The following is a 23,884-nucleotide window of genomic DNA, read 5'->3' as shown; positions in this document are numbered from 1 at the left end:
ATGTTTCGCAGTGAAAAAGGATCCATCATGCCCTTAGTACTTGGTTTCTGTACATCTGGATATGGATCACAATGGATTGGTTTTTTACACAGTAGCTCATACCAGACCATGAGCATCAAATAGTCCTAAAATATTCTTCCATCTATTTTTAGCCAACAGAGAGTACACACAGAAGTGTAATTATAATGGAGTCTTCATTTGCTGTTTATAGTTGGAAGTGAATTCACGCCACAGAATGATTTTCCTCCAGTTTCCTTCCAATACCAAGTGCTTCTAACTAGCATGTATGTTCAATTATAAGCTGATTTTGGCTAGTGCATAAATCTGCAAGCATACCAAACAAATGACCGCTCCAAATACTGTGTTTGCCAATTACTGTGCTTAGAGGGATTTGAACAAAAGAAAGAGATGCATGAGTGCACTCCAGAGCGAGATTCTTTTTCCTGGTTCGTTTTCTTTTTTGTATAGATTTGTTTGTTTGTTTGTTTTATAGTTCTCTTTTATCTGCTATCTTTATCTTCTGTTTGTTTTCTTCCCTTCTCATACTACTATGTGGAATGCCTGAATGCTGATGAGAGAAAGCTCTTTGGAATGTCAAGCAGTCATTTTTCATTAGCTCATTTAGGAATAGGATGCCCAAATTGGACTCAGAATAAGCCAGCTGTAGGCTACCCAATTATCAGTAGTGAGCTATCTAGAGCTATCTTCCTCTGTCTGATAACATTTTTCAGTCACGGGGATCTTCATTTGTTGACCATTTTGTTAGCCATCATTAAAAAGCATTGCTGTAATTACATACCTCTATACAAAAAGTGAGGTAAAACAAGATGACTAATGATCTTATAGTCTACTTAAGAGAAACGCAAGACAAAACATGACACATCCATTCTGTAGAAAATGTTCTAAAATCCATCACAAATTAATGAAAAGATTCCCAGTTTTGAGTACCACTGGAAGACCACAAGTTAACAAGGAATTTAATAATATAAAGGAATTGTTCTATAGTGGGAGAAAGTGACAAAAAAGATAATAAACACAGAAAGAAAGAAAGAAAGAAAGAAAGAAGGAAGGAAGGAAGGAAGGAAGGAAGGAAGGAAGGAAGGAAGAGACTTAAGAAGATACCTAAAATGCTTTACCAAAATATGACTGTAATTTAATGTGTTCTGCTTTTATCTCTCAGAGACATGGGAGGATCTTTGAAAACAGAAGGTGTAGTTCCTGTTCATAACTCATAAAATTTAAGTATAACAAATAAAAATTATGTAAAGATAAATATGAAAAGTTGGCTGGGTAAAAAGAGCTATCAGAAATTATGGCAACTGTTGCTGTCTGCTGTTTGATATAGGAAAAATCTGAGTTATTTGGATTTTTTTCCTCTTTATTCTTACATCTACTGATGAGATGACCTAAAATTGTTTAGCTTATGAAACCTGACAAGATCAGAGACCATGGCAGTGTGGCTGCAGGGTAGTGATTTTTTTCTTGTTAAATTCAGTCTTATAATAACAGTCTTTAAGTAACAGAAATGGGACTGAAACCTAGGCATCCACCCAGACTTAAAAAAACCAAAAATACAACGCCTGGAAGGATAAAGTCATTCTGGCACAAATACTTTTTTTGAACACTCACACAAAATTAGATAATTTGCAAAAATATTTGGAGCAACCATTCAGCGTTCTCTTCCACCACAGTTACTTAGAGGGAAAAGCACCTCTTTAAGGAATTAGTACCAGTTTTGCTAACAAGGTTCAGTTCAGGAAAAGTATGTCAGGAGTCAAAGCAAAAAATTGGGGCCTCATAGGTGAAAGTACCTTGAAGTTCCATTGTTCCAAGAGCCAGCAAATTTGATCTTGCTTAAACATGGAAAAAAAACCCTGTCTCTTCAGAGCCTCAGTCTATACCACTTATTACTTATCCATTTGATGATGTATTGCCCCACTTCCACTATATCAGTTGGAAAAGTGAAATTATCAATTTCTTTAGTGTTACAAACTATCTTGTAGGTGTCAAACTGAAAAGCTGGGTAAATATTACCACAAACAAACCTTTAACAGTGTTCTACTGATGGAAAAAATACAGAAAACAAAGATGCTGCAAAGATGTAAAAATACACAAATTTAGAGGGAGAGGACAGTTTTCTTTGCTTCTCAGTTTGCAGTGAGTCCATGAATTTCAAGGTTAACTGCGTTCCTCTTAGTGAAATGTTTTTTCCCGTTAGACTATTAAGCACAAGACTAGTTCCTATGTAGAAAATAATGGAACAGAATACTCCGTTGTCTTTGTTCCCACGCTGCTCTATCTGCAAGACACAGGAAGGATGTATGGCATCTCGAATCCTCAGGAAGTATCAGGACTGGCAAAGCTGGATTTTGTGTCAGAGTTCTCAGCCAGTAATAGTGCAAAAAAACACAAGGAAGCTCCACCACTCTCCACACTCTGCCTGTACCCAGGAGAGCATCATGCTAAGGGGCATGGTTTAGTGTTTGATAGGAATGGTTGGACTCGATGATCCGGTGGGTCTCTTCCAACCTGGTTATTCTATGATTCTATGATTCTATGATTCTGTCCCCCTGCACACGATGGCTCTTGTGGAGACACAGGAAGCAGGTTAAATGGCAGTTAACATCTGTATAGAGACACAGGAAGTTTTTCCCATGTGCTATCATGAACCCATTTCACAAATACAGAATACTTTGTCAGAATCTGTCTGAGTGATCAAGGAGATACAAGGAATTTGAATGTAAATGTCTTTTGTTCCTTGTCATTTTCTTGATGTGATATTCCTCCAAACAGTTGTCTGTTTCTTTGCTTATGAGTTACAGAGAACTTTTGTTATAGATCACTGTTTGGAAAAAGAATTTAAAATTTAAAAGCTTGTAAAAAGGATTTAGAATTTAAAAGCTTGTAAAAAGGAATTAAAATCAGTACTCCACTTTGTGCCTTTGTCTGAACACTAAACAGGTATCGATAGACCAAAATTTAACATTTCAGTTCTAAAATTCCATTTATTTGCATATGAAATTCCATTTATTTGCGTATGCACAAACCAGAGAACACAAGCATACCTGACATTTAACACACATCACTTTCTCAGACAGGATGCCCACACAGCAGTAGTTCTAAACTATACTGTTATCTGTTCCCTTCTATCCTTTTTGGAAGGTTCTTTAGTATTTGAACACCTTGTTTCTTTTCCTTTTTCCCCTTCAGCACTACTTAAAAGCATGGCATCTGTATTCTTGGAAAGTGCAATAAATAAGGCAGGAAAAAATTAGCCCACTGTAGGTTCCTCTTTGTTTACAAAGCAGAGCAGTTTTTTACATATCTAGTCATTCTCTCCATTTTGTCTAGTTAGCTCAGTCCAGTGAAAACCATGAAGGCACCACTCAAATGATGAATGGTTATGGGCCCTGGGTCTGTGGCAGACTGGCATATTTAAAAGAAAGGTTGGCTTTTTATGGAGCAGCCATAACTCCTACACTGCTTCAGAAGAAAGAACTGACAGGGAAGATAGAAACTAAATTTTTCTTTATGAATGCTTTGATAGTTTCAGATAGAAAACAGAAAAAAATTATTTAGGCAATTAAAGGAATACAGTAATGACAATTATATGACTTATTTAAAAGTGAGGCTTATTGATATTAGGGTAAAAATTATTTCTCTCTGCTATTGTTCTTTGTAAATATGTGTTCTAGAATACACAATTCTAGTGTGTTTTACATGTACAGCATCTGTGTTTTCCCCTTTATTTGTGCAATATTAGCTTTTTAACTTTTTCTGTGCTTATCTGAAGATACTTGTACATATAAACTTCCTCTGTATGATGCAGCAATATAGCCATTACATTTCAATAGATTTTTATACAGATTAGTTGAAATGCAGAAACATACTGATCAACACAGCAATGAAAGGCACAAAACTTGACAAAAAAATTGGGTTGTGGCATGGGTTACTTCTGTATTTTAATATGGTGAATATTCTTCTATCAAAGTAGTATTTTAGTGTACTTTGAAACACAGAGGGGAAAAAAGGTCTGGAGAAAAGGATGAATAACTGCTATTATGATGAACAAATACAGGACTGGGTATTTCAGCCTTTTTCTTTTCTCGTACACATGCTGAATGTGTAGCCTTCTACCAGAAGGAATCACACTGAATAACAGGTGTCTTCTCCATTGACCTGGCTCATGAAAACCACCAAAAGAGCTACATCAGAATTCTCTTATAATTTTTTATTTCTTTCCAGGGTGCACCAGGGGAGCGTGGGGCAGCAGGCACTGCTGGCCCAATTGGTCTACCAGGTCGTCCTGGACCTCAGGGTCCTCCAGGCCCTGCAGGGGAGAAGGGTGCTCCTGTAAGTAATCACAGAATGATATAAAGCTATCACAGCACAGACTTTTCGTTCCACAATGCTACTTTTTCCCATTCTAGAAATTGCCTATTGAACATAACCTCAGAATACCTGACCCAGTCCTTTTATGTTTACAATTAAGTAAATAGTAAAACTTTTATTGTCATACACTCTTAACACCAAAGAAGGAGTTAGAAGGTATAGGTAGTAAACCCGTTGTTATCACAGCAGGGGGTGAATATAATAGAAAAGATTTTCAAATCAGTTTTTCTTTGAAACTTTGTACCCATCCACTGTGCATTAGAGCACAAATGTATTTGTCATTGGTGTAATTATTATTTGTTATAATTTTATGATATATTCTCTTCCCAGTATCGTTTGCTTTCTGTTGTTTTTTAAAAATTTGTGAATTTAATGTGACTCCCTGCACTGAAATCTTCACTAGTCTTCTGTGATTATGTAGGTCATTTCTTTTTCCTCAAAACCAGGGTGAAAAAGGTCCTCAAGGTCCAGCTGGACGTGATGGAATACAGGGTCCTGTAGGACTTCCTGGTCCTGCTGGTCCTAGTGGTTCTCCTGGAGAAGACGGTGACAAGGTGAATCATTATAACTGGTATTAATGCATCTGGGAGCAGGTTTGTCAGTGCAGTTCTCTGGTTGTAGCTTTCCTCACAATAAATATGGTGATGAAGGAACTCTTAAACTTCCCTCTCCTAAACTCCCTCCACCCACTGCCAAAAATCTAAAAAAACCCTTCTATAATCGGTTGGCTGAGGTACAGATGCCATGGGACATTGGGATTTGTGTTCAAGAAGTAATAGACTAACATTTATCCTGGCAAGGAAATAAGGGTGAAAGTGTAGCAAAATAAATTAAGGCAGATGATGTCCAAATTGATTTTTGCCTATTTTAGAAAGTTGATTTGCTGAATAACATAGAATGTTCTCAATAATGTATAGTGATTTGGAACCACTGTTGATAGGTTGAGGGTGTTAAAAGAATATATTCGAAGCAGAGATATTCTGTTGACTTCTGGTGGAATTTAGGACATGGCACCTTTCAAAATCATCTTGAATATTTACTTGATACAGCACTGTTCTACTGGTTGGCATAGGGTAAAGGTAAAAGATTTGAGGTTTGTTTTTATGATGCATGAGTTTTATTTATCCCATAGAGAGTATTTTCTGTGATTTAATTTAATTATCTTTTATTATTGTATAAAGAAAACATTTCTTCTTTGACAGGGTTTCCTGGTGATTTTAATAACTTTGAAGTTTTGAAATATTGTACACTAAGCAGTTGTTCAGTCACATACAGTTAGATGACTCAGGGTGTAAATCAGGGTGCTTTCATTCTAAGTTCATATTGAAGGTGACATGGGATACGCAATTTCCTTTATTTAGAGCTCAGTTGCACTATACTTCAAAGCCAGCTCTTGTTGCCCTTTGGAGTATAGCAATCAATATCTGGATTAATATGACATACTATTGATTGATGCAGAATTGCCCCTCTAGGCCTTCATACTTGAAGCAGCAGCATAAAACACAGAATAATTCTGTCAAAGGGGAAATTTAAAGATACTGTGATATTGACTTCAGCTAAGTGCGAAGGATACCATTTTAAACAAGAAGTTTAACTTCTGACTTTCAATTACAGGGTGAAATTGGTGAACCGGGTCAGAAAGGTAGTAAAGGTGACAAGGGAGAAAACGTGAGTAGCAAAATCCTTTGTCCATAACATTCTTTATAAATAAAAAGCGTTCATGCATGAAGTATGCAGGTAGGGTTGCTACTTCAATGAAAAGAAACAAAGACGCACTCAAAAATATTTCTTCCAAATAACGTTGAATTTCAACGTAACACTGGAGGTTTGTACTTATAAAGCCATGTATTTGTTTAGTATTTCTCGTATTTCTTGAGCTTATTGTGTCATTTTAATTCATCCATTCCATATTGGAACTGGGAGAGACAGAGAACATACATATATTCTCTTGTTGTGTTTAAGTTACCTTCACTGACTGAATTGTGTGAACATACCCAGCTTTAGCTTCTTAGCCATAATGGTGAAGAATATGAAAACTCAGTAGAGATATCTACTACTGAAGTTTTAAATTTTTTAAAGAATGTCTAATTCCTTGAGAGCTCACTTAAGTGACTGCAACATTTCAGAACAGTGAATACCTCAGATGAAATAGCTTATGCAAATTTTCAAATATTATCACTAGGCCTGTTAGTCAACTTAGGACAGGCATTTACTGATTTAATTTGAAATGTTTTTGTCTTCAAAATTATTTAAAAAATTCAAGCACTTTGTCTTGTGATTACTAGCTTTTTTTTTTCCTTCCTTGATTTTGGTTTCTTTCCCCAAAATTTGGAAAAGGTTTGTTTTCACTTCTGTTCAATTTCAAGATAAAACAGTATTTTATTTGAATAATATTCCTTAAGAAAAAATGGAGAAATATTTGCAGAAAGATTTTTTTATTATTATATTTCTTCAATATTCACAGTTGGTAAAGTTCAGAACTCATCGTATGGGAATTCATACCTAAGCATATTTACTCTCTTGAAAACACTGTGTGCTTATTATGATTAAAAAATTACAGAGCATCATAAAAGTAGATTGCTTCTATAAATTGCACCAAATTTATGGCTTATGTGTAACTACATGATGTTTTTTAAATGGGTGCATACAAATTCAAGGGAATCACAATTTACTGATATTTCTTAGAGAAACATGTCGAGACAAAATATGCAAAAAAACCCAAGGTTTTTTTTGTTGTTGTTTTTAAGGATAAGCTTGTTGATTTCAATTATGTATATGAGAAAGACATCTACAGTTTCCAGTGCATAAGACTCATACTTTTGACAACCCTATTTTATTTAAGTGCTATAATAAACTTTTTGTAATGCCTTTCTAATACAAAGAATGTAATATTATACATATGGATGAGAGAGCATTTCTATTATAAACCCGTTTTCCAAGAAACAAATATGTAACCAAGTTGCAGACAAATTCTGCTTCAGACTAAAATTACTCTTGCATAATCTGAGCTTAATTGTTTGTTTAAGTTGGTAAAATTAATTTATCAAATTAAACCATTTTTGAAAGTCAGTTTTAAAACTATGGATTTGTTTCCAGTTAACTGATAGTCAATCTTTTTTATTTGCTGTTGTAGTTGTAAATAAGCTATGGGATACGTAGAGATATATGCAGCTCCTCTTTGTTCTCCTAAAGAGGTTCATTACGATGCAGGCCCTATGTACACAGAAAAATCTACCATTTAAAGGAAAAGGCAGAGGAAACATATCATGGAATCATAGAATAACCAGGTTGGAAGAGACCCACCAGATCATCGAATCCAACCATTCCTATCAAACACTAAACCATGCCCCTCAGCACCTCATCCACCCATGCCTTAAACACCTCCAGGGAAGGTGACTCAACCACCTCCCTGGGCAGCCTGTTCCAGTGCCCAATGACCCTTTCTGTGAAAAATTTTTTCCTAATGTCCAGCCTAAATCTCCCCTGGCGGAGCTTAAGGCCATTCCCTCTTGTCCTGTCCCCTGTCACTTGGGAGAAGAGGCCAGCACCCTCCTCTCTACAACCTCCTTTCAGGTAGTTGTAGAGAGCAATGAGGTCTCCCCTCAGCCTCCTCTTCTCCAGGCTAAACAACCCCAGCTCTCTCAGCCGTTCCTGAGGCCTGTTCTCCAGCCCCTTCACCAGCTTCGTTGCTCTTCTCTGGACTCACTCCAGAGCCTCAACATCCTTCTTGTGGTGAAGGGCCCAGAACTGAACACAGTATTCAAGGAGCAGTCTCACCAGTGCTGAGTCCAGAGGGAGAAGAACCTCCCTGGACCTGCTGGTCACGCCGTTTCTGATACAAGCCAAGGTGCCATTGGCAAATCGAGGTCCGGTTCTACTTCAGGCTTTGCATGTGATCACATCCATATTCTGTTTTCCCCTTTGAGATGCTTCTTCATTAGAGATGCTTCTGCATGAGAGAAAATAAAAAAAAACAACCAACCACACGCTACACATTTCTATTTCAGACTATTTTAGCATAGCTAGTTATGCTGAGCGTTAGACTGTGACCACAGTTCCCATAGTGATATAAATACTGATATATTTGGGCAAGTTCCAGCAGAACAAATAAAATGACTGCAGCATAATAATTTGAAAACGTCCTGTACTCTCAATCTCAAAGTTTAAGGCATTTGGGAATGTAGTACGTTTCCTTGACATACAGGATTCAGTATTCAGGCCTACTTAGTTGAAGTGTATGTTACTGTGTTTTAAGTCACGTATATTGAATCTTATTTGCCCTCAGTTGCAGTCATTCAAGCCTGACAATTTCAGGATGTATTTCAAATCTGCTTTTATTTCAACATGCTGACAGATGTATATGGAGGCAGGGAGGAAAGGCCTTGTTTGTCTCCTCTGAAAGATTCTGGAGAGGAAGTAAGTACCTAATTCTGAAATCATGGGATGTAAAGAATAGATATTCAGAATACCTACATGTCCAGAAAAGCCTTGGTGGGCATTTAGAGCCTAATCACAGCAAGGATCCTAAGCAAAGAAGAATCCATTCCTGTTTAAGAAAAGCTGGAAACGTCTTCAATTCCCAGTTGAAACTAAGAAGAATTTGTGTTGGGGGGTTTAATTATACTTTTCCTAACAAAAAATAATGTGTTGCCATACCCTAACTAGGGACAGTACAATTTTATTGCTGATGTACATCCTCTTTTAGCTTAAAAACCTCCTCTGCTACCACAGCTCCCTTTATTCACTGAAGATTCTCTAATGATGCTTCTAACCATTCTCTCCCAATTTGCCCTCCAGGGCAATGGAAAAAAATAGCCTGGCCATGTGTCCAAATAACTTCTCATTAATCAGTTGCAAAGTAACTTCCAACAATACTTTATGTCACAAATGAGTATGTAAATGAGATTTAAAAACTGTACATCTCATTCTGGGCCCTGTAAAATGAAGGAGCAGGTAGAAGCATCCTGCAGAGTGTAGAAACACTCTGTTCCAATATGATTTTTAAAAAAAATTCATGCATGCTAATTCCCTTTCTCATGGTAACACTCCCAGTCAACAGAAGCATTCCTACAAGTCCTTTCGTTTAGATATGTCACCATACAGGCTAAAAAGCTTTGCTTCACCTATTACCATCAGGTATGTGACAAAAAGAAAATCAGAAAACAGAATAAATACATAGCTTGACACTTCAAAATCCCTAGAAAATAGAGATACTCTAAAATATACATAGAACCCAAAGAAAGGCGTAGACTACAAGACTTAACAAGTCTTTTTTCCTCATGTCTCTATAAAAGGCAGAATAATCTAATTTTACCCCCAGCAAGGTCTTTAAATCCAAGCATTATTCTGCACTAAATTAGAATTCCCTGCTTAGAAACTGCAGGCAGTTTCTTTATCATCTGAAATAGCAGACCAGAATTCAGCCATTGCCAGGTGTAAGGTTTTACTCTTTCTTTGCTTCATTCTTTATCGGTCTAATCTCTCTAGCTGGTACAAAAAACGGATTTAACCTAGTGCATAATTTTAACCCTATCATAAACTATTATTTCATACTCCTGTACCCTCAGTGTTAAATATTTTCATTATATTACATCTGCAAGAAATTACTTCTAAATTATACACACTGAAAAAATTGAGAAATTCCTCTCAGAGACATATTTTTTCCTATTCTGTTGAAATGCGACTTGATACAAAAGAGAATGTGACTCTCAGTGCTCAACAACTCAGACTTTCATGTATCCTGTAGGTCAAAAAAAGCTTTGTCCTGCTGCAAAACACATTTGCAATTTCATAAAAACTGATCCAAATAGTAAGCATTCCGTTTAAAGATAGATTGGTAGATGATGTTTTAAAGGTTGACTTTTTTTGGCACAAATCTCATTGTCAGGTCTGATATTTTTAACTGTGAAAAAAAGATTTTTCCATTTTGGTTCATATTCGCATAGGAATCTATTTTAAATATTCTGCAACATTACAAATGTGCTTTCAATAAATGTTAGTGTTAAATATCCTGTAGGTGTGCAAATCTGAGTCTATGAGAGAGAAAAAAAATAATGGTTGTTTGTACTGAATGGAAAATGCTTGTGAATGATGCTGCATTCTCTTTGGAAAATGGAGCTATGCTTGTTAGACCTTGATCATGCAAAGAGGTATATTTGCCATAATCACTGACTTTTCCTTTTGGATGTTTTTTTGTTGCAGGGTCCTCCGGGTCCACCAGGTCTGCAGGGTCCTGTTGGTGCCCCTGGTATAGCTGTAAGTAACTTATTCAGAGCAAACCCCAGTCTTTCCATAATTCATATGATACTTCACTCTTTGAACTGCATGCTCCTTAATCTGGAATGTATTTCAAATCACTACTAACAGTTCTATCGTTGATTCCTTGTAGCAGTTATTTATTGTAAACAAACCTGCATAGATGTTAGTTCAGATTTAAAGCAGGGCAATAATTTGAAGGAATTATTAAGAATCAAATAGTGTAAATAGAGAATGAGGCCCGTCCTTTCAGTGAACTTATTTGATGGTTTGTATGACAGTCAATAGTAAAATCACATTGGAGTCAGGTGCATTTAAAAGAGATTATCTTTTTAAAATTCACATGATACCAGATGGATTGATTTTCGTTTTTATTCAGAAGGCTTCTACCATGAAAATTGGTAGAATTATATGCTACTTATATTTACTGATATGTAGGTATTCAACAACTGGAATGTTTGTGGAGATGTGGAAAAGAAGAGGTATTCAAGGAAAATTTTTGTGAAATATGCAGTATTATTTAGCCTACATTAAACCAGGACATATGCTGATATTCTACTTGTAGAACAGATTTCATTCCATCAAAATGGTGTATATGCATTTGTAAAGACATTAGGTTATTGTGAGCATTGCTACTTGTTTCCTAGTGATTTCAGTCTGTTATTATCAGACCTGTGATATTTTTGCTTTTTGCTGTTTCCAAATAGGGCGGTGATGGGGAGCCAGGCCCACGAGGTCAACAAGGGATGTTTGGGCAAAAAGGTGATGAAGGTCCTCGAGGCTTCCCTGGCCCTCCAGGCCCTATTGGCCTACAGGTAAATTACTTTATTGTTTTATCCTCCACCTGTAAGAACCCTGATTTCTGAGTCAGAAACTGAATAATGAATATTGTCTTCTATTAATTAAATGGTAGCATCAATTAGTAATAACTGAAAGATCCCATATTCATGGAGTTCATGCATAAACAGCAGATATAATGCTGAAGGAGATTGCTAAGATGCTCTGAAACTGAACTCCTGTCTACCATAGATTTTAGAATTTCATTCAGTAACCGATTCATTTATAGACACCAACATTTTCTGTTTTAACAAGAGTACTTCTTTCTATTGGAGATACACATTTTAAAGAAAACTTTCAATCTGGAGGATTATTTAACGTGCCCTAGCCATCTGCTACATTTTCACAATAAGTTTTGGCAACACAGGTTGTTTCTTAGTGATACCATTACAGACTGCTTGTGTTCTGAAAGATTAGCAGAACTCCATGGTGTTTAGACACAGCTGCCATCATTGGTAGGTTCCTAGAGTTTCATGTTTCTTCCTCTTAAAATTGCTTTTTATGCATCAAAAAACACAAAGCAAATGTACAGTAAAATGTAGGCTTCTCACCGCTGCATCCAGAGAATTACAGTTGAAAAATTCTGCTTTTCAAAAATCTAATTTGCTTAAATATATCAAAACAAGGAGAAGATGTTTGGGACCTTTGATTCATTTCTGTGTAATTAACATTGCAACTCAGAGCACTTTGAAACTATTAACATTTGCTGTATATAAAAAACTCCTTTTCTTTTTTTTTGTTTTAATGCAAATAGGTTTTGTTTTCTTGTGTGTGTGTGTCTAAGTTCCACATGTAGATCTGCTTTATATAGTTTCATATGGATTTATAAATTGTTCCAGGTACACTGCTAATAGTTTTCTTTTCTCTTCCATGTGTTTTAGGGTCTGCCTGGCCCACCAGGTGAAAAGGGAGAAAATGGTGATGTGGGCCCAATGGTAAGAGTTATTCCCCCTTAGTAACTCTGGGGGCCATAGAGGTGACCTATATATTATTCTTTTTTTCTCTGTAGCTCACAATTTGATAAGCTACTCCTTCAGTACATGGGTATGAAACATCTTGTGTAACATAAACTGTCTCCAGGGTTTACTTTGCTTTTGCACATCTGTCTCCTCATCTTTAATTTCAAGATTTATGTAACTAAAAAAATACTCTGAAGAGTAGGTAGCAAACCAAATGCTATGTGTGTCTGAGACAGGACAGTGGCAAGGAGGTTCAGGAAAGAAAAGGAGAGACCACTGTACCAGAGAGTTTGGAGCTGCTTTTCTGAAATTCAGGGCATTGTAAAACAGCTTCAGGTAATTGCAGGCCAGAAGATGGTAAACATTACTTGGCTATGTTTACCTGTTCCTCTGGGTGATGTTGAGAGTACATTTTCCAACTGTTTATACTGTTGACGAAATGCCTTCTGGGCTGTTTCTGATTGCAATGCAAGCAATCTACAGGATATGTTTGCCTCCAACACCCTATGCCAAGCCTGGATGCTTTCTTATTGCCCATCTGTAGGCACCCTAGTGCAGTATTGGCACATGGCTTGTGACCAGACAGATACACTACTCCCGGGTCTTCGCACAGTGGATGGGGTATGCGTGTAACCTGCGGGGAAAGCACAGTGCAGGAAAACAGTCCTCAGGAGTCCTTAGCATCTGGTCATTTCCAGCTCAGGTGCTGTATAACATAGCCTGGATCCCATATCACCATGTGAACCCACACAATGGGCAACAATCTGTCCCTGCTTTTCCTGTAGCACTGCAAGTATGAAAAGTCCTCTACAGATTGAGTATATTGTTTTTCATGGCCAGAAAAGCCCAGCTGGACTTAGTCTTTATGATTGTAACTATACCAAATTGTCTCTTTGATACAGGGTCCACCTGGCCCTCCAGGTCCAAGAGGTCCCCAGGGTCCTAATGGAGCTGATGTAAGAATCAACCTTTTATCTTACTAGTTCATTAATAAGCAATATATTTGGAATAACTACGTTTGGGATAACTTAACATCTTTTATCATTGTAGGGTCCTCAAGGTCCCCCAGGCTCAGTTGGCTCTGTTGGAGGTGTTGGTGAAAAGGTGAGTGTCAGTAATATCCTGTAGAAAGAGAAAACATTGGAATAGTAAAATGAATATATGTTAGATCTTCTTTGGAGCTGTATGGATATATTACAGTTCCTAACTATCCTTCCTTGGCCTAGTAATTGTTAATTGTGATCTAGCTATACTCCTAAAGCCTGACTTACCATGGCTGGTTTTTTTATTTCATGTTTTACATCACAAAATTATTTAACAATCAGAGGAAAGAGCAGAAGAGGTAGTTTTCAGATGAAGGATTAAAGTAAGGTTGTGGTGGCTTCTTTAACTGCATAGTTTGATGCCTGCAGTAATGTTGTTGGCTTCAAGTGTTTTACAGTTTGTACTGGTGAAGCTTGGAATATCATATAGCCCCCTGCCCTCTATCTGGAACAATAAGAACATAAGCTGTTAACTAATGTATCGGTGGTAAAAATAGCTGAAGCATCAGTATGGATCTGTTCCTCACACAGACAGAGACAGTTCCGGTAGAGTCAAATGTTTGAGAATTATTTGTGATGGTTGAAAACCTGACTTAAGACTGATGCTACATGACATTCATTCATCAGAATTATTTTATTGCTATTTTCAGTTCTCTATTCAGGAAATTTCCTACCAGTATATGGGATGTTTTTTTTTAAAAAAGCTGTCATGTCTTACACAAAGAACATGTTAGGTAATATCTTCCTTTTTTTCTTAAAAAAAAATCTTATACGCAGTAGGCATAATGGCTTTTTTTGTGTGTGATTTATTTGAACCATCAGTGTGATCTATTATAACATGCTGAGCAAACACAAAAGTCAAAAGACAGTCTTTTGAAATTGATATTTATATTTATTTTAACAAGTTTGGTGACTTCAGCCATATCATGCTGGTAAGACTAAAAACATTTTGCTGTAAAGATACAGATAAGAAATTTTTTTTTTCTTCAACTGTGGATTTGGAAGGAAGATTCCGAAAGGAGCATAAGATGAAGGAAACAGAATAGAAATACATTCCAGGCCACTGTGTAAATAACTTATTGAGAAACTATTTAGATTACTCTTGAGTATTTAAATATTTGCCACAGAATATCATATGTGTTCAATGAAACACTGGTGTCAATGAATCCTGGAAAAGATCACTAGGAATGTCAGTATTGTTAGTTTTTCAGAAAGCTCACAGTATTGATAACTTTTCAGAATATGAAGCAAGTTTCCCTTTTTCTTCCTGTCCCATCAGATAATTAGACACACGGGTACCTTTTCACTCATCTTCCTCACACGGCGTTACTGAACTTCAGTGCTTCAGAATCTTAACTTCTGCTCCCTTTCATTTCACAACATTGACGCAGTGTACTACTACTGGACCTTTAGGTACAAATCAATCAGACCTATGAATTCACATATAATGACTCAAGTACCATGTCAATCAAAGTCCTTTTTATTTATCATTGTCCTCTTTTTGATCACTATCCAAAAACATGTCACTCTGCTTCACATCACAGAGTGATGTTCTTTCTTTTCAGAAGGTAAGGAAGTTGCCAGTATCACTTTTATGACTAGAAATATTGAAAAAATTAATGAATATCTGCAGTTCATCCTACAGTACCTTACAGTCTTCTTGTTCCTCTGCGATAACAAAAAAATCATTCTTCTGAGCTATTCAATATTCTTGACATCTACTATATAGTTTAGGTTATGTGTCTGGTTCTTTTTCTCATTAAAATGTCTTTTCTTTAAATAACCTTTCACTTCTGTTAGGGCTGTGTCAAAAGGAATCACTGAGTTCTTATCGGCATGACAAAACTATTATTTTAATAGAATCTTCAGATGTTTCATGATTTTTTTCTATATGCCCATCAGATAAATCACCAGTGCTCTGGGATGTGGTGAAGAGTGCACTTAGAATAATGTAGTATAATATATATGGCGATGGAAAAATATCCTTCTCTGCCTTCTCCCTTCCATGTCTTTTGAGATCAAAGGGTACTCAGCCCAAGCAGATGAAAATGTGAACTTTGTGCTGTAGTTTTTTCATGGTAACACTGCCATGTTTTAAGCTGGCAGTGCTTCATTACGTTCCCTGTTTCTTAGGATGTGGCTCAGAGCACCAACCCACCTCTCGGCAGCAGTGTCATTTTCAGTCTTCAATCTTTTTACCGTAATTACATAAGACATACAAAACAGGATGCACTCCTGCTTGCCTGCAGTATTAACAAGGAGTTTTCCTCTAATCTCCCAATTTTGTGGCACTGTTTCTCCAGTCTGTATTAAAAAATATCTTGGCCTCATCAAGAGCTGCAGGATTTGTTTTTCGTATCTGAGAAGAGGACTGAAGACGCGTCTGAATGTAAAGAGTTTGTAAAGATGGCAAAAAAGGTTACTGGAAAAGGAGAATCTGTGTGTCAGCAGAAGGTAGAAAAAAATGGGCACTGTGGCAAGAAAAGTTCTTCCTGTGACCACTAGGGTGCTGAGAAAAATGTTTATTATGAGAACATTATATCCAGGGTAGCACCCAATATATTCGCTGCTTTATAAAAAACAATAGATTCAATCACTTTAATTTATACTCTTTCATGACCAAATTATACTCCAGTCATTTTGTGAAAACTTTAACTTACATTGAACTCTTCACTCCTTTGTTTCTCCCTGTGATGCTCCTGTATTATTTAGAGTCTTTGCGATAATCAGCCCACCAAATTTAAATCAAGAATATAAAAGTCAGGCTGTTCATCACTGGTTGTCATTTTTATTTCCTTTTGCTTATTTCCCATATTTTCTGCACTCACACAGAGAGGCTTCCAAGTATATTATTTTGGAAGTTTTTATTTCTTCTAATCACTATTCTCCCCCTTCTCAAGTTTTAGTACATACCAGTTTTTTTTTTCATAATCAGGACACCTTCCTTCTTAATTTCAGTTCCATTTAATGAGTTCTTCAAGCTTAGATATCATAAAGAGTTGTTTTGTCAAGAGGAGTTCCCACAATGGGACAGTTTACCCTTTTATACAAAACATGCATTTTGTCTATTCTTTTTCTTCCCATGTATTTTTTCCCTAATGTTTTTCTTATTATGTTAGCATGCTTTGGCCTCTGCATTCCTTTGAGGAAAGATATCATACTACAGATAATGCAATGATAGTGCTGATATTAGACTGTGGAAAAAACATTTTTGCATCCTTCCTGTCACTGGTGGAGAGTGAAAAAGAGTTGCTCACTTTCATATTTGAATTGTTAGACTAGGAGACATTTCGTTATTGATACTGGGGTTTCAAAGCCCCCTTATCTTCTGGCAAATTGTAAACAATTTTTGTCAGAGTGCCATCTGTTTTTAACTAGCTTGTTGTTTCCTCTGCTGTACTCACTAAAGCCTAAATGTTCAAAGACATCTGCAGTACAAACATGCATGTAGCCTTGCATTATTAATGCTTGTAGCCTCTAGAAGTCTTGAAGTCCAGAAGTTTTGAGACCTACACTCAGCCAAAAGCACTTAAATCCAGCTTCCAGAGATTACTCTCTTTGTTTTGCTTATAATTAAGAAAAAGCAGAAAAACAAAATGTACCAACACGTGCTTGTCTTTAATTTGATATCAAAGGCCTAACAAGCAGATATTCTAAATATCCAATAAGTTGCTCATGACTTCTTAAAACTGGGCCTTAGATGTTTTACAACGTCTAGGAATTTACAACACAGAGAGGAAATGGAACAAGTAACATTAACCTCACACTTCTCTTCCACAAAGCCTAAGAAAGTTAATTTGCTTTTTTAATTTAGGCTAATCTGTGGTAACTGCACTTGAGTACTGTGCTGTTCTTCCACCCTTCCTCCCTTCCACATCATGTGTTAAACTGGCAGAGTCAATGCGTAATGCAACATTAATATGTGCAGAACCTAAGCTTTATTTCTGTAGCCTCTCAGTTTAAATCTCTTTCGCTATATGGAAAAGTCTGATCTTAGAAAACCACTGTAGTCATCTGGGTTTATACTCCCTCCTATCACATCATTCTAAAATAATATTAGACATAGTACACTAATAAGGAGTCTAACAGTAAACAAGTGAAATCAATAGTTTATAAGATTGATCAGTCTTTAACTTATACTGCAGATGAAAGTGAGAGAACAAAATCAATTAAGTGTTTTGGTCCTAAGTTTAAAAACATGTCTGATAAGTTTGAACAGACATCTTTACGTGTGCATATCATTTTTCCACACACCTGTGTGGGGGCGATTCCTAAGGTACTTAGTCATGATGTATCTATGACAGTTTATGCTACCTGAATACCTGTCCTAACAAATGACTTCTAATAACTTCGCATGACTCACTGACTCTGATCTGTTATGTTTCTCCATCTCTCCAACAGGTTCATAAGCATAAGACCACCCAGAAAATACAGCACAGTTTTAGAATTTCTCTCCTCATTAAATTTAGTTCTCTGCAGAGCCATAATATATATAACACAGTCACATATGCATACCCAGGTGAAAAGGGATTGTCTTCTAGAGTCAGCTTTTCTCTTTTTTTCTTTTTTTGTAAGGATGGCAAAAAGGAGCAAAAATGTAAGTGGATCCTTTTCACAACCCAGTCAATTAAGAAGTTGCCTCTCACTCTTACAAAATAAATCACCGTGTCCCAGAATTTAACTGAAAGGTGGCAGCCTTCCATCCACCATCTCTGGCTCTGTGCTTTGTAAGGGCAGGTCTCTAGAACTGGTCACAGTGCGGCAAACAAAGGACTTTTAAACTGCTGTCCTTAGCCTGATCAAATCATTCTGCTTGCTTAATCCAAGGAGGTTTTCAGAATTAAATGTGTCCATGAAATGACACAACTCTTTGTAGTTTATCATTTCTGACTTCGCTTGTTGAAATTCTGTCAGAGGAAGGCTTTGCCTAAGAAAGACAACACTAACTTCAAAGACGTGACCTGATAACAAAAGAGGAAATATTTGAGAGATGGAATAAGTCTTTCCCAAAAGAACATGGGATATTTCCCATAGAGAAGGTTCACTGGGTCCTGAATTAATACCATTCTTACCAAAAATGCAGACAGATAAGGGCAAACACTAATCTACAGTTTACACAGGTTTTAGTAGCTATAAGTATGCACTCTGTAAACGTATATCAACTACAATCTTCTATATCAAAACTCTGTTTATCTCCTTTAACGGCTGTCTAAAGCAAGTACAACTTTACATAGTACCTAATATTTGGAATAGAAAAAGAATTGTCAGAAAAAACAAGGACTGCACGCAGGGAAGAGTCACGTTTTTTAATAGAACAATGGCTTAGAAGTATTAATGTGAGATGAAACTTTAATTCATCTCATCTTTCACAGATACCCTTTTAGGGGAACATCTTGACATTTTCAAGCCCTTCCAATTTTGCTTTTGTTTGTTGGAGCGTTTCTATGCACAGAGCTCCTATTGGCTGCCTGCATCTGCAAATTTCAACACATACTATAGTATGGAACCCTGAGATCCCAGGAGCACAGTGCTTCCCCTGTATCCCAAAGTATAGCTCAATACATCAGAGAAAGCCCATCTTTTATCCTGTTGCATGAGTGGATTGTAAAGAGTGGATTACAAATCAAATGTGAGTCATCATCAATTACAATATCATTTGACAGAAAGGCAGAAAAAGAACTTACTCTCTAAGAAGCTTAGAAGGGGATTATACTGGCACAGGTGCTTGTCAAGCAGGAGTTTACATAACTAGCACTCTTATGTCACAGTTGTGCCTTTGGCGACACCTGTTGAAGGGTTCTATGTTGTGGACTATTAGATGTAATGTATTTTGAATATAGTGTAGCATAACATGTAATATAACTTGAATAACATCAATTTGTTTGTTAATTCCTGACCTCATTCTCTGTTACTGCATAAATCTAATATGATTAATAGTAGGCATGGACAAAAAACAATATTAATGTTCGTGTCAATTCAGTAAACCCTGTGCAGAGGATATGGAATAAAGATTATGAATGTTCTTAGGAAATAGACTTAGTGCTTATTGACCTGAAGTATCCACTAGACTTTTCTTTTTTTAAATAACGAGTGCTGTATTGCAGAAACAAATGAATATTAAGAACTAAAAGAGATCATTAATTTTTAAGATTACAGCTAATTTGAGTATGTCTAATAAAATATACCAGAGTTTCTAAAGGCATATTCACCCTTTTAAAGTGCCCTTTTTAGAGGACATTTTAATATTGCTCCTAAAATTGTGATAATCTATTAATTATCCTGTTCTGGAATTCAATTGGGTACTCAGAATTTCTGTTCATCTAATGTAATATTTGCATTGGGCTAACTTCTGGTCCCAGTGAGTCATTGTGCTATCATTAGCTTCAATGAAAAACGTTCAGTAGCTACACCATAAGATCTGTCTAAAATTCATATTTTGTAATTTATACTTTTATACTGTCTGTGTAGAAATTATAGATATGCATGTTGTATTAATTGAATTGTCATAGAATGAAGAGGGGCCTGCAGGCCATAAAGGATATGAAGGATACAGAAATTTATTCCAAATCTGTGCTTGAGTTTAGTAGAAGGAATTGGATGAAATGCATTTTCAGCCCTGAAGTACTCTTGCCTATAGGCGTAATTATTAGCAAGGTTCGTTTGGTTTGGAAAAAGAACATTTATGGGGGGAAAATATCTCCCAATAATTTATATTGAGAAATCATTTGAAATATATAGTTCTTATCTCAGCACTCTGTGACAATTACAAAGCAGATTCTGTTATCCTTTCACAGATTTATGTGTCTGTGATACTAATTGCTAAATACTCTACTAACAGAGTAGTTTTCTGTAAAGGTTTATTTATCAGACCACTGAGCTACAAAATAATCAGTCCTAATAAACTTTAAATTGAACAACTGCAAAGATGGTCTTTGAGCTAATAGCATGCATTAGCTCAAAAAGAGACTGAATTAACTTAAGCATTCACTTAATAGTACATGATCTTTGAGTTGCACACATTTTCTTCATATGGTGTTGTCCTTAAAGCCATCTACTTTACTAACAAATGTCCATCACCAGTAAATATATTTCATGTACCTTTGTGGCCTGTGGTGAAAATTTTACTAATTGTTATGCTATTACTTAATCCTTACATTTTTATATGATTTTTTTATTCTAACAGTAGCTATAGCGATAGTATATTCACTCAATTGACATTCATTTCTAATTAGTATCCTCTTATTTTAGAAACTTGCTTCCAGGCACAATGTATCTTCTAGAGAAAAAAACACATATACAGTCAATATAGTTCTTTGCCTTTTCTGTGACTAGAAAGATAACAAACAGGAAATTTGCAATATATGGGATAATAAAGGAGAACTTCCAGAGCCCAAAGGGAAGGTTAGTCTCCTTAGCTCACTAAAAGCTCAGTCTGATATATTCTCTCTAAAATTTCAGATTTGAATTCTACAAAAACATATGTAACTCAGCCCCCTTTGAGTAGATCCAATGAAAAGCAGTTCCTGTAAGCTTTTCAGATAAAGAAGCGTGAGAAGAATATGTAATAACAGAAGTAATTTCATAGAAATATTCTCCCTATTAACTTATCAGTTTATCCTCACACATTTACAGGGTGAACCTGGAGAAGCTGGTAATCCTGGACCTCCTGGAGAATCCGGAACACCTGTGAGTATTTTAGTTTTGTCTTCTTATCACCTTAGTTCGCCAAAATAAAGTTTATGGGGTAGGGCATCCTTCAGAAAACATTTAATCAGATTACTTGAGTACTTGTGTACGTTTTCTTTAAATTTTCAGTGAAGAACTTATATCATTAAAATGCAGTTTGTTTCCTTATAGTTACAGCCACATCTCACACAAATAGCTAAAAGACAAAGCCGAAGACTTCCTAAGAAACTATCTGTTTTGTTCTTCCAAAGTTATTAACTTCAACATGGATGTTATTCTCTCTGAAGACAGCTCATTGATACAAACTGAGTGCAGATGTTGATACTTGACCTGAGATTCACAAGTTTTCCAGTCTGAGACTGAGGTCCTTATTTCCCATCCACATGCCAGCATTTATTGATGAATAACATTGCCCATGTCCGAAAAATAGCTTTACCATTATAATCATTTTAGCTGTTCAATTTCCAGCTGACATTTTTGTGCTTTTATGTTTCCTAAAGGGTCCAAAAGGTGAAAGGGGAGAAAAAGGTGAGGCTGGTCCACCTGGAGCAGCTGGACCACCTGGTGCTAAAGGACCTCCAGGTGATGATGGGCCTAAGGGTAACCCAGTAAGTGAGTTTAAAAATTTAAACACAAAGCACTGTGAAGTACTCCTGAAGTTGGGCTACATATAGAACTGAATTAAATTAATTATGTGCTTCATGAAATACTTGTGATGATTGCTACCTGCTTGTCAATGGATGACACGTTCCTTGTTTTTTCCTGACTTATCTAGGGCCCAGTTGGTTTTCCTGGAGATCCTGGTCCCCCTGGGGAACCTGGTCCAGCTGTAAGTATACTTAAAAACAGTTTTAGGTCCTAGTCTTGCTCTGTAGAAAATTGTAGTTAACCCTGTCTCTTCTTTTTCTGGAAATGAGATTCTAGCCCTTAAGATCAGTTGTTTTTCTGTTCATGTATTTCTTAAGGCTTAGAAAAGGCTTGGGAATATTTAAAAAGTTTAGAAAACTGGTGTCATTAGGAAAATGCTCAGTAGAAAAATAGTGTTCTTGTGTTCGTGTATGAATGTAAGTTACTAAATTTAGCTGAATTTTGTGTTTTGTTTATTTTCCCATGAATTCTGTAGGGTCAAGATGGTGTTGGTGGAGAGAAGGGTGAAGATGGTGATCCTGGTCAACCTGTGAGTTGTTTCTGTCATTTTATTTTAGTTGCGTGTTCTTTTCTATGCCAAGAGAGTATCCTATGCTGGTTTCTATACATTCATACTCTTAAAAATATTTTTTGAATGTAAGCTTTTTCTACTATGTGGAAAATACCTGTTTATTTCCTTGTAGAGATAGAACTGCCCGTATTATAGTCACAAGCAGAAGCAAGAGCTCAGTTTCTTTTAGAAGCAGAAACAAATGATGTATTAAGGATTTGTGCTGGAGCTGCTGAGGAACACTAAAAATAGAGCCACTCTGAGCGTACGAAAGGAGTGCTGCAGTCAAATAATCTTCATTAGCTGGCCTGAGGAAATGAAGCAAAACCTTGATGTTTCTGCTTCAAGAAAGTTTATGAGGTATCTGAGCAATACCCGTATTAAGCTTCAAGGTTCTTATATTTCTCTAATGCTCATATTAAAACATCATAAATTTGTTTTTTTTTATTGTAAAATGATAGGGTTTCCATTTTTTAAAGTCTTTTTCTAGCTCTGCAAGTTCTGGTTATCCGAACTGATACCAGTTTCTGATTATCAGAAAATAAAAAAATTCTAGTACATTGAAGACTTGGTTGGAAGTAAGTTATAATTTAATATTTATCTGCAGACTTTACGAAATTAGTAATTGTATGTCTTACTTAACAATAACTACTTTTAGAGTGTTGTGTTCCTGAAGAAAAGCTTATCAAACTGTTTAGCATCCCTGAAATATTTAAGTGCATCACAGCTTACCAAGATGTTGTAGCCAAATGCCTACTGGTGCGCAAAAACTTTTCAGGAGAAAGTTGCCCATGGGGCAGACAAGTCACTGATGTAAGTGAAAAATTTTAGCAAAAGTAATGATTTGACCACCTCAGAAAGCAAGAAACTTTTGAATGGATTTAGGCAGTAAGCTAAGACCAGATGTTACCTCTGGGCAGCCTCTTTCTGGTCTGATTTTGTTGCAAACCAGAAGAGAAAAAAAGAGTGATTGGAATTCATACAGTACCAAGAGCTGTTAAAAATATCAAAATACCATTTTAGAAAGGATTTGTTGAAAAAGTGGATATACTTCTCTGATTTATGATATTTACTTTCTGTCCATTGAAAGGGCCAACATGTTGCACATTTGTTGGATTTAGTAAAGAGAACAACTCTATGCTTTGTTACTAATAAGCTTATCATTTTCCATTACAGGGTCCACCAGGTCCTTCAGGTGAAGCTGGTCCACCCGGTCCACCTGGGAAAAGAGTAATTTATTTCTCATTTTCTCTTGTACATTTCTCTTTCTGAGACACTGTCTTCCACAGAATTTCAGCTACTTGTTTTCCATGTTGTGACACTCATATATGATGTTTGAACTTTCTTTTAAGTAATTAATGGGAGAAATGAAAAAATAGAGCAGAGAAAACCCATTATAGTGAGTTACATGGGAACAAAAATAAACCAGGAAAAAAGTATTCCTTATCTCTAAATGCACTCTTTCTTTTCACCCAAGTGAGTTCAGTGTCTGTAGGGTAAGAATTTAGTGTCTG

General features: G+C 36.2%; 1 protein-coding gene across 1 annotated transcript in view; it reads left to right on the top strand.

The window, feature by feature from the left end:
• The window catches only part of COL11A1 (collagen type XI alpha 1 chain), a 151,442-nt gene that overhangs the window by 104,191 nt on the left and 23,367 nt on the right, over positions 1 to 23,884 (top strand). Inside the window, exons 43-55 of the mRNA XM_069862238.1 lie at positions 4,246 to 4,353; positions 4,839 to 4,946; positions 6,007 to 6,060; positions 10,594 to 10,647; positions 11,355 to 11,462; positions 12,366 to 12,419; positions 13,346 to 13,399; positions 13,494 to 13,547; positions 21,119 to 21,172; positions 21,673 to 21,780; positions 21,948 to 22,001; positions 22,296 to 22,349; positions 23,547 to 23,600. Of these exons, the coding sequence (XP_069718339.1) occupies positions 4,246 to 4,353; positions 4,839 to 4,946; positions 6,007 to 6,060; positions 10,594 to 10,647; positions 11,355 to 11,462; positions 12,366 to 12,419; positions 13,346 to 13,399; positions 13,494 to 13,547; positions 21,119 to 21,172; positions 21,673 to 21,780; positions 21,948 to 22,001; positions 22,296 to 22,349; positions 23,547 to 23,600 (918 nt within the window). The remainder of the gene's footprint in view (positions 1 to 4,245; positions 4,354 to 4,838; positions 4,947 to 6,006; positions 6,061 to 10,593; positions 10,648 to 11,354; positions 11,463 to 12,365; positions 12,420 to 13,345; positions 13,400 to 13,493; positions 13,548 to 21,118; positions 21,173 to 21,672; positions 21,781 to 21,947; positions 22,002 to 22,295; positions 22,350 to 23,546; positions 23,601 to 23,884) is intronic.

This window comes from Phaenicophaeus curvirostris, chromosome 8 (assembly GCF_032191515.1).
Source record: "Phaenicophaeus curvirostris isolate KB17595 chromosome 8, BPBGC_Pcur_1.0, whole genome shotgun sequence".
Classification (NCBI taxonomy): Eukaryota; Metazoa; Chordata; class Aves; order Cuculiformes; family Cuculidae; genus Phaenicophaeus; species Phaenicophaeus curvirostris.
The sequence above is the reverse complement of the archived record's forward strand: the minus strand, read 5'-3'. Positions and strand labels throughout refer to the sequence as shown.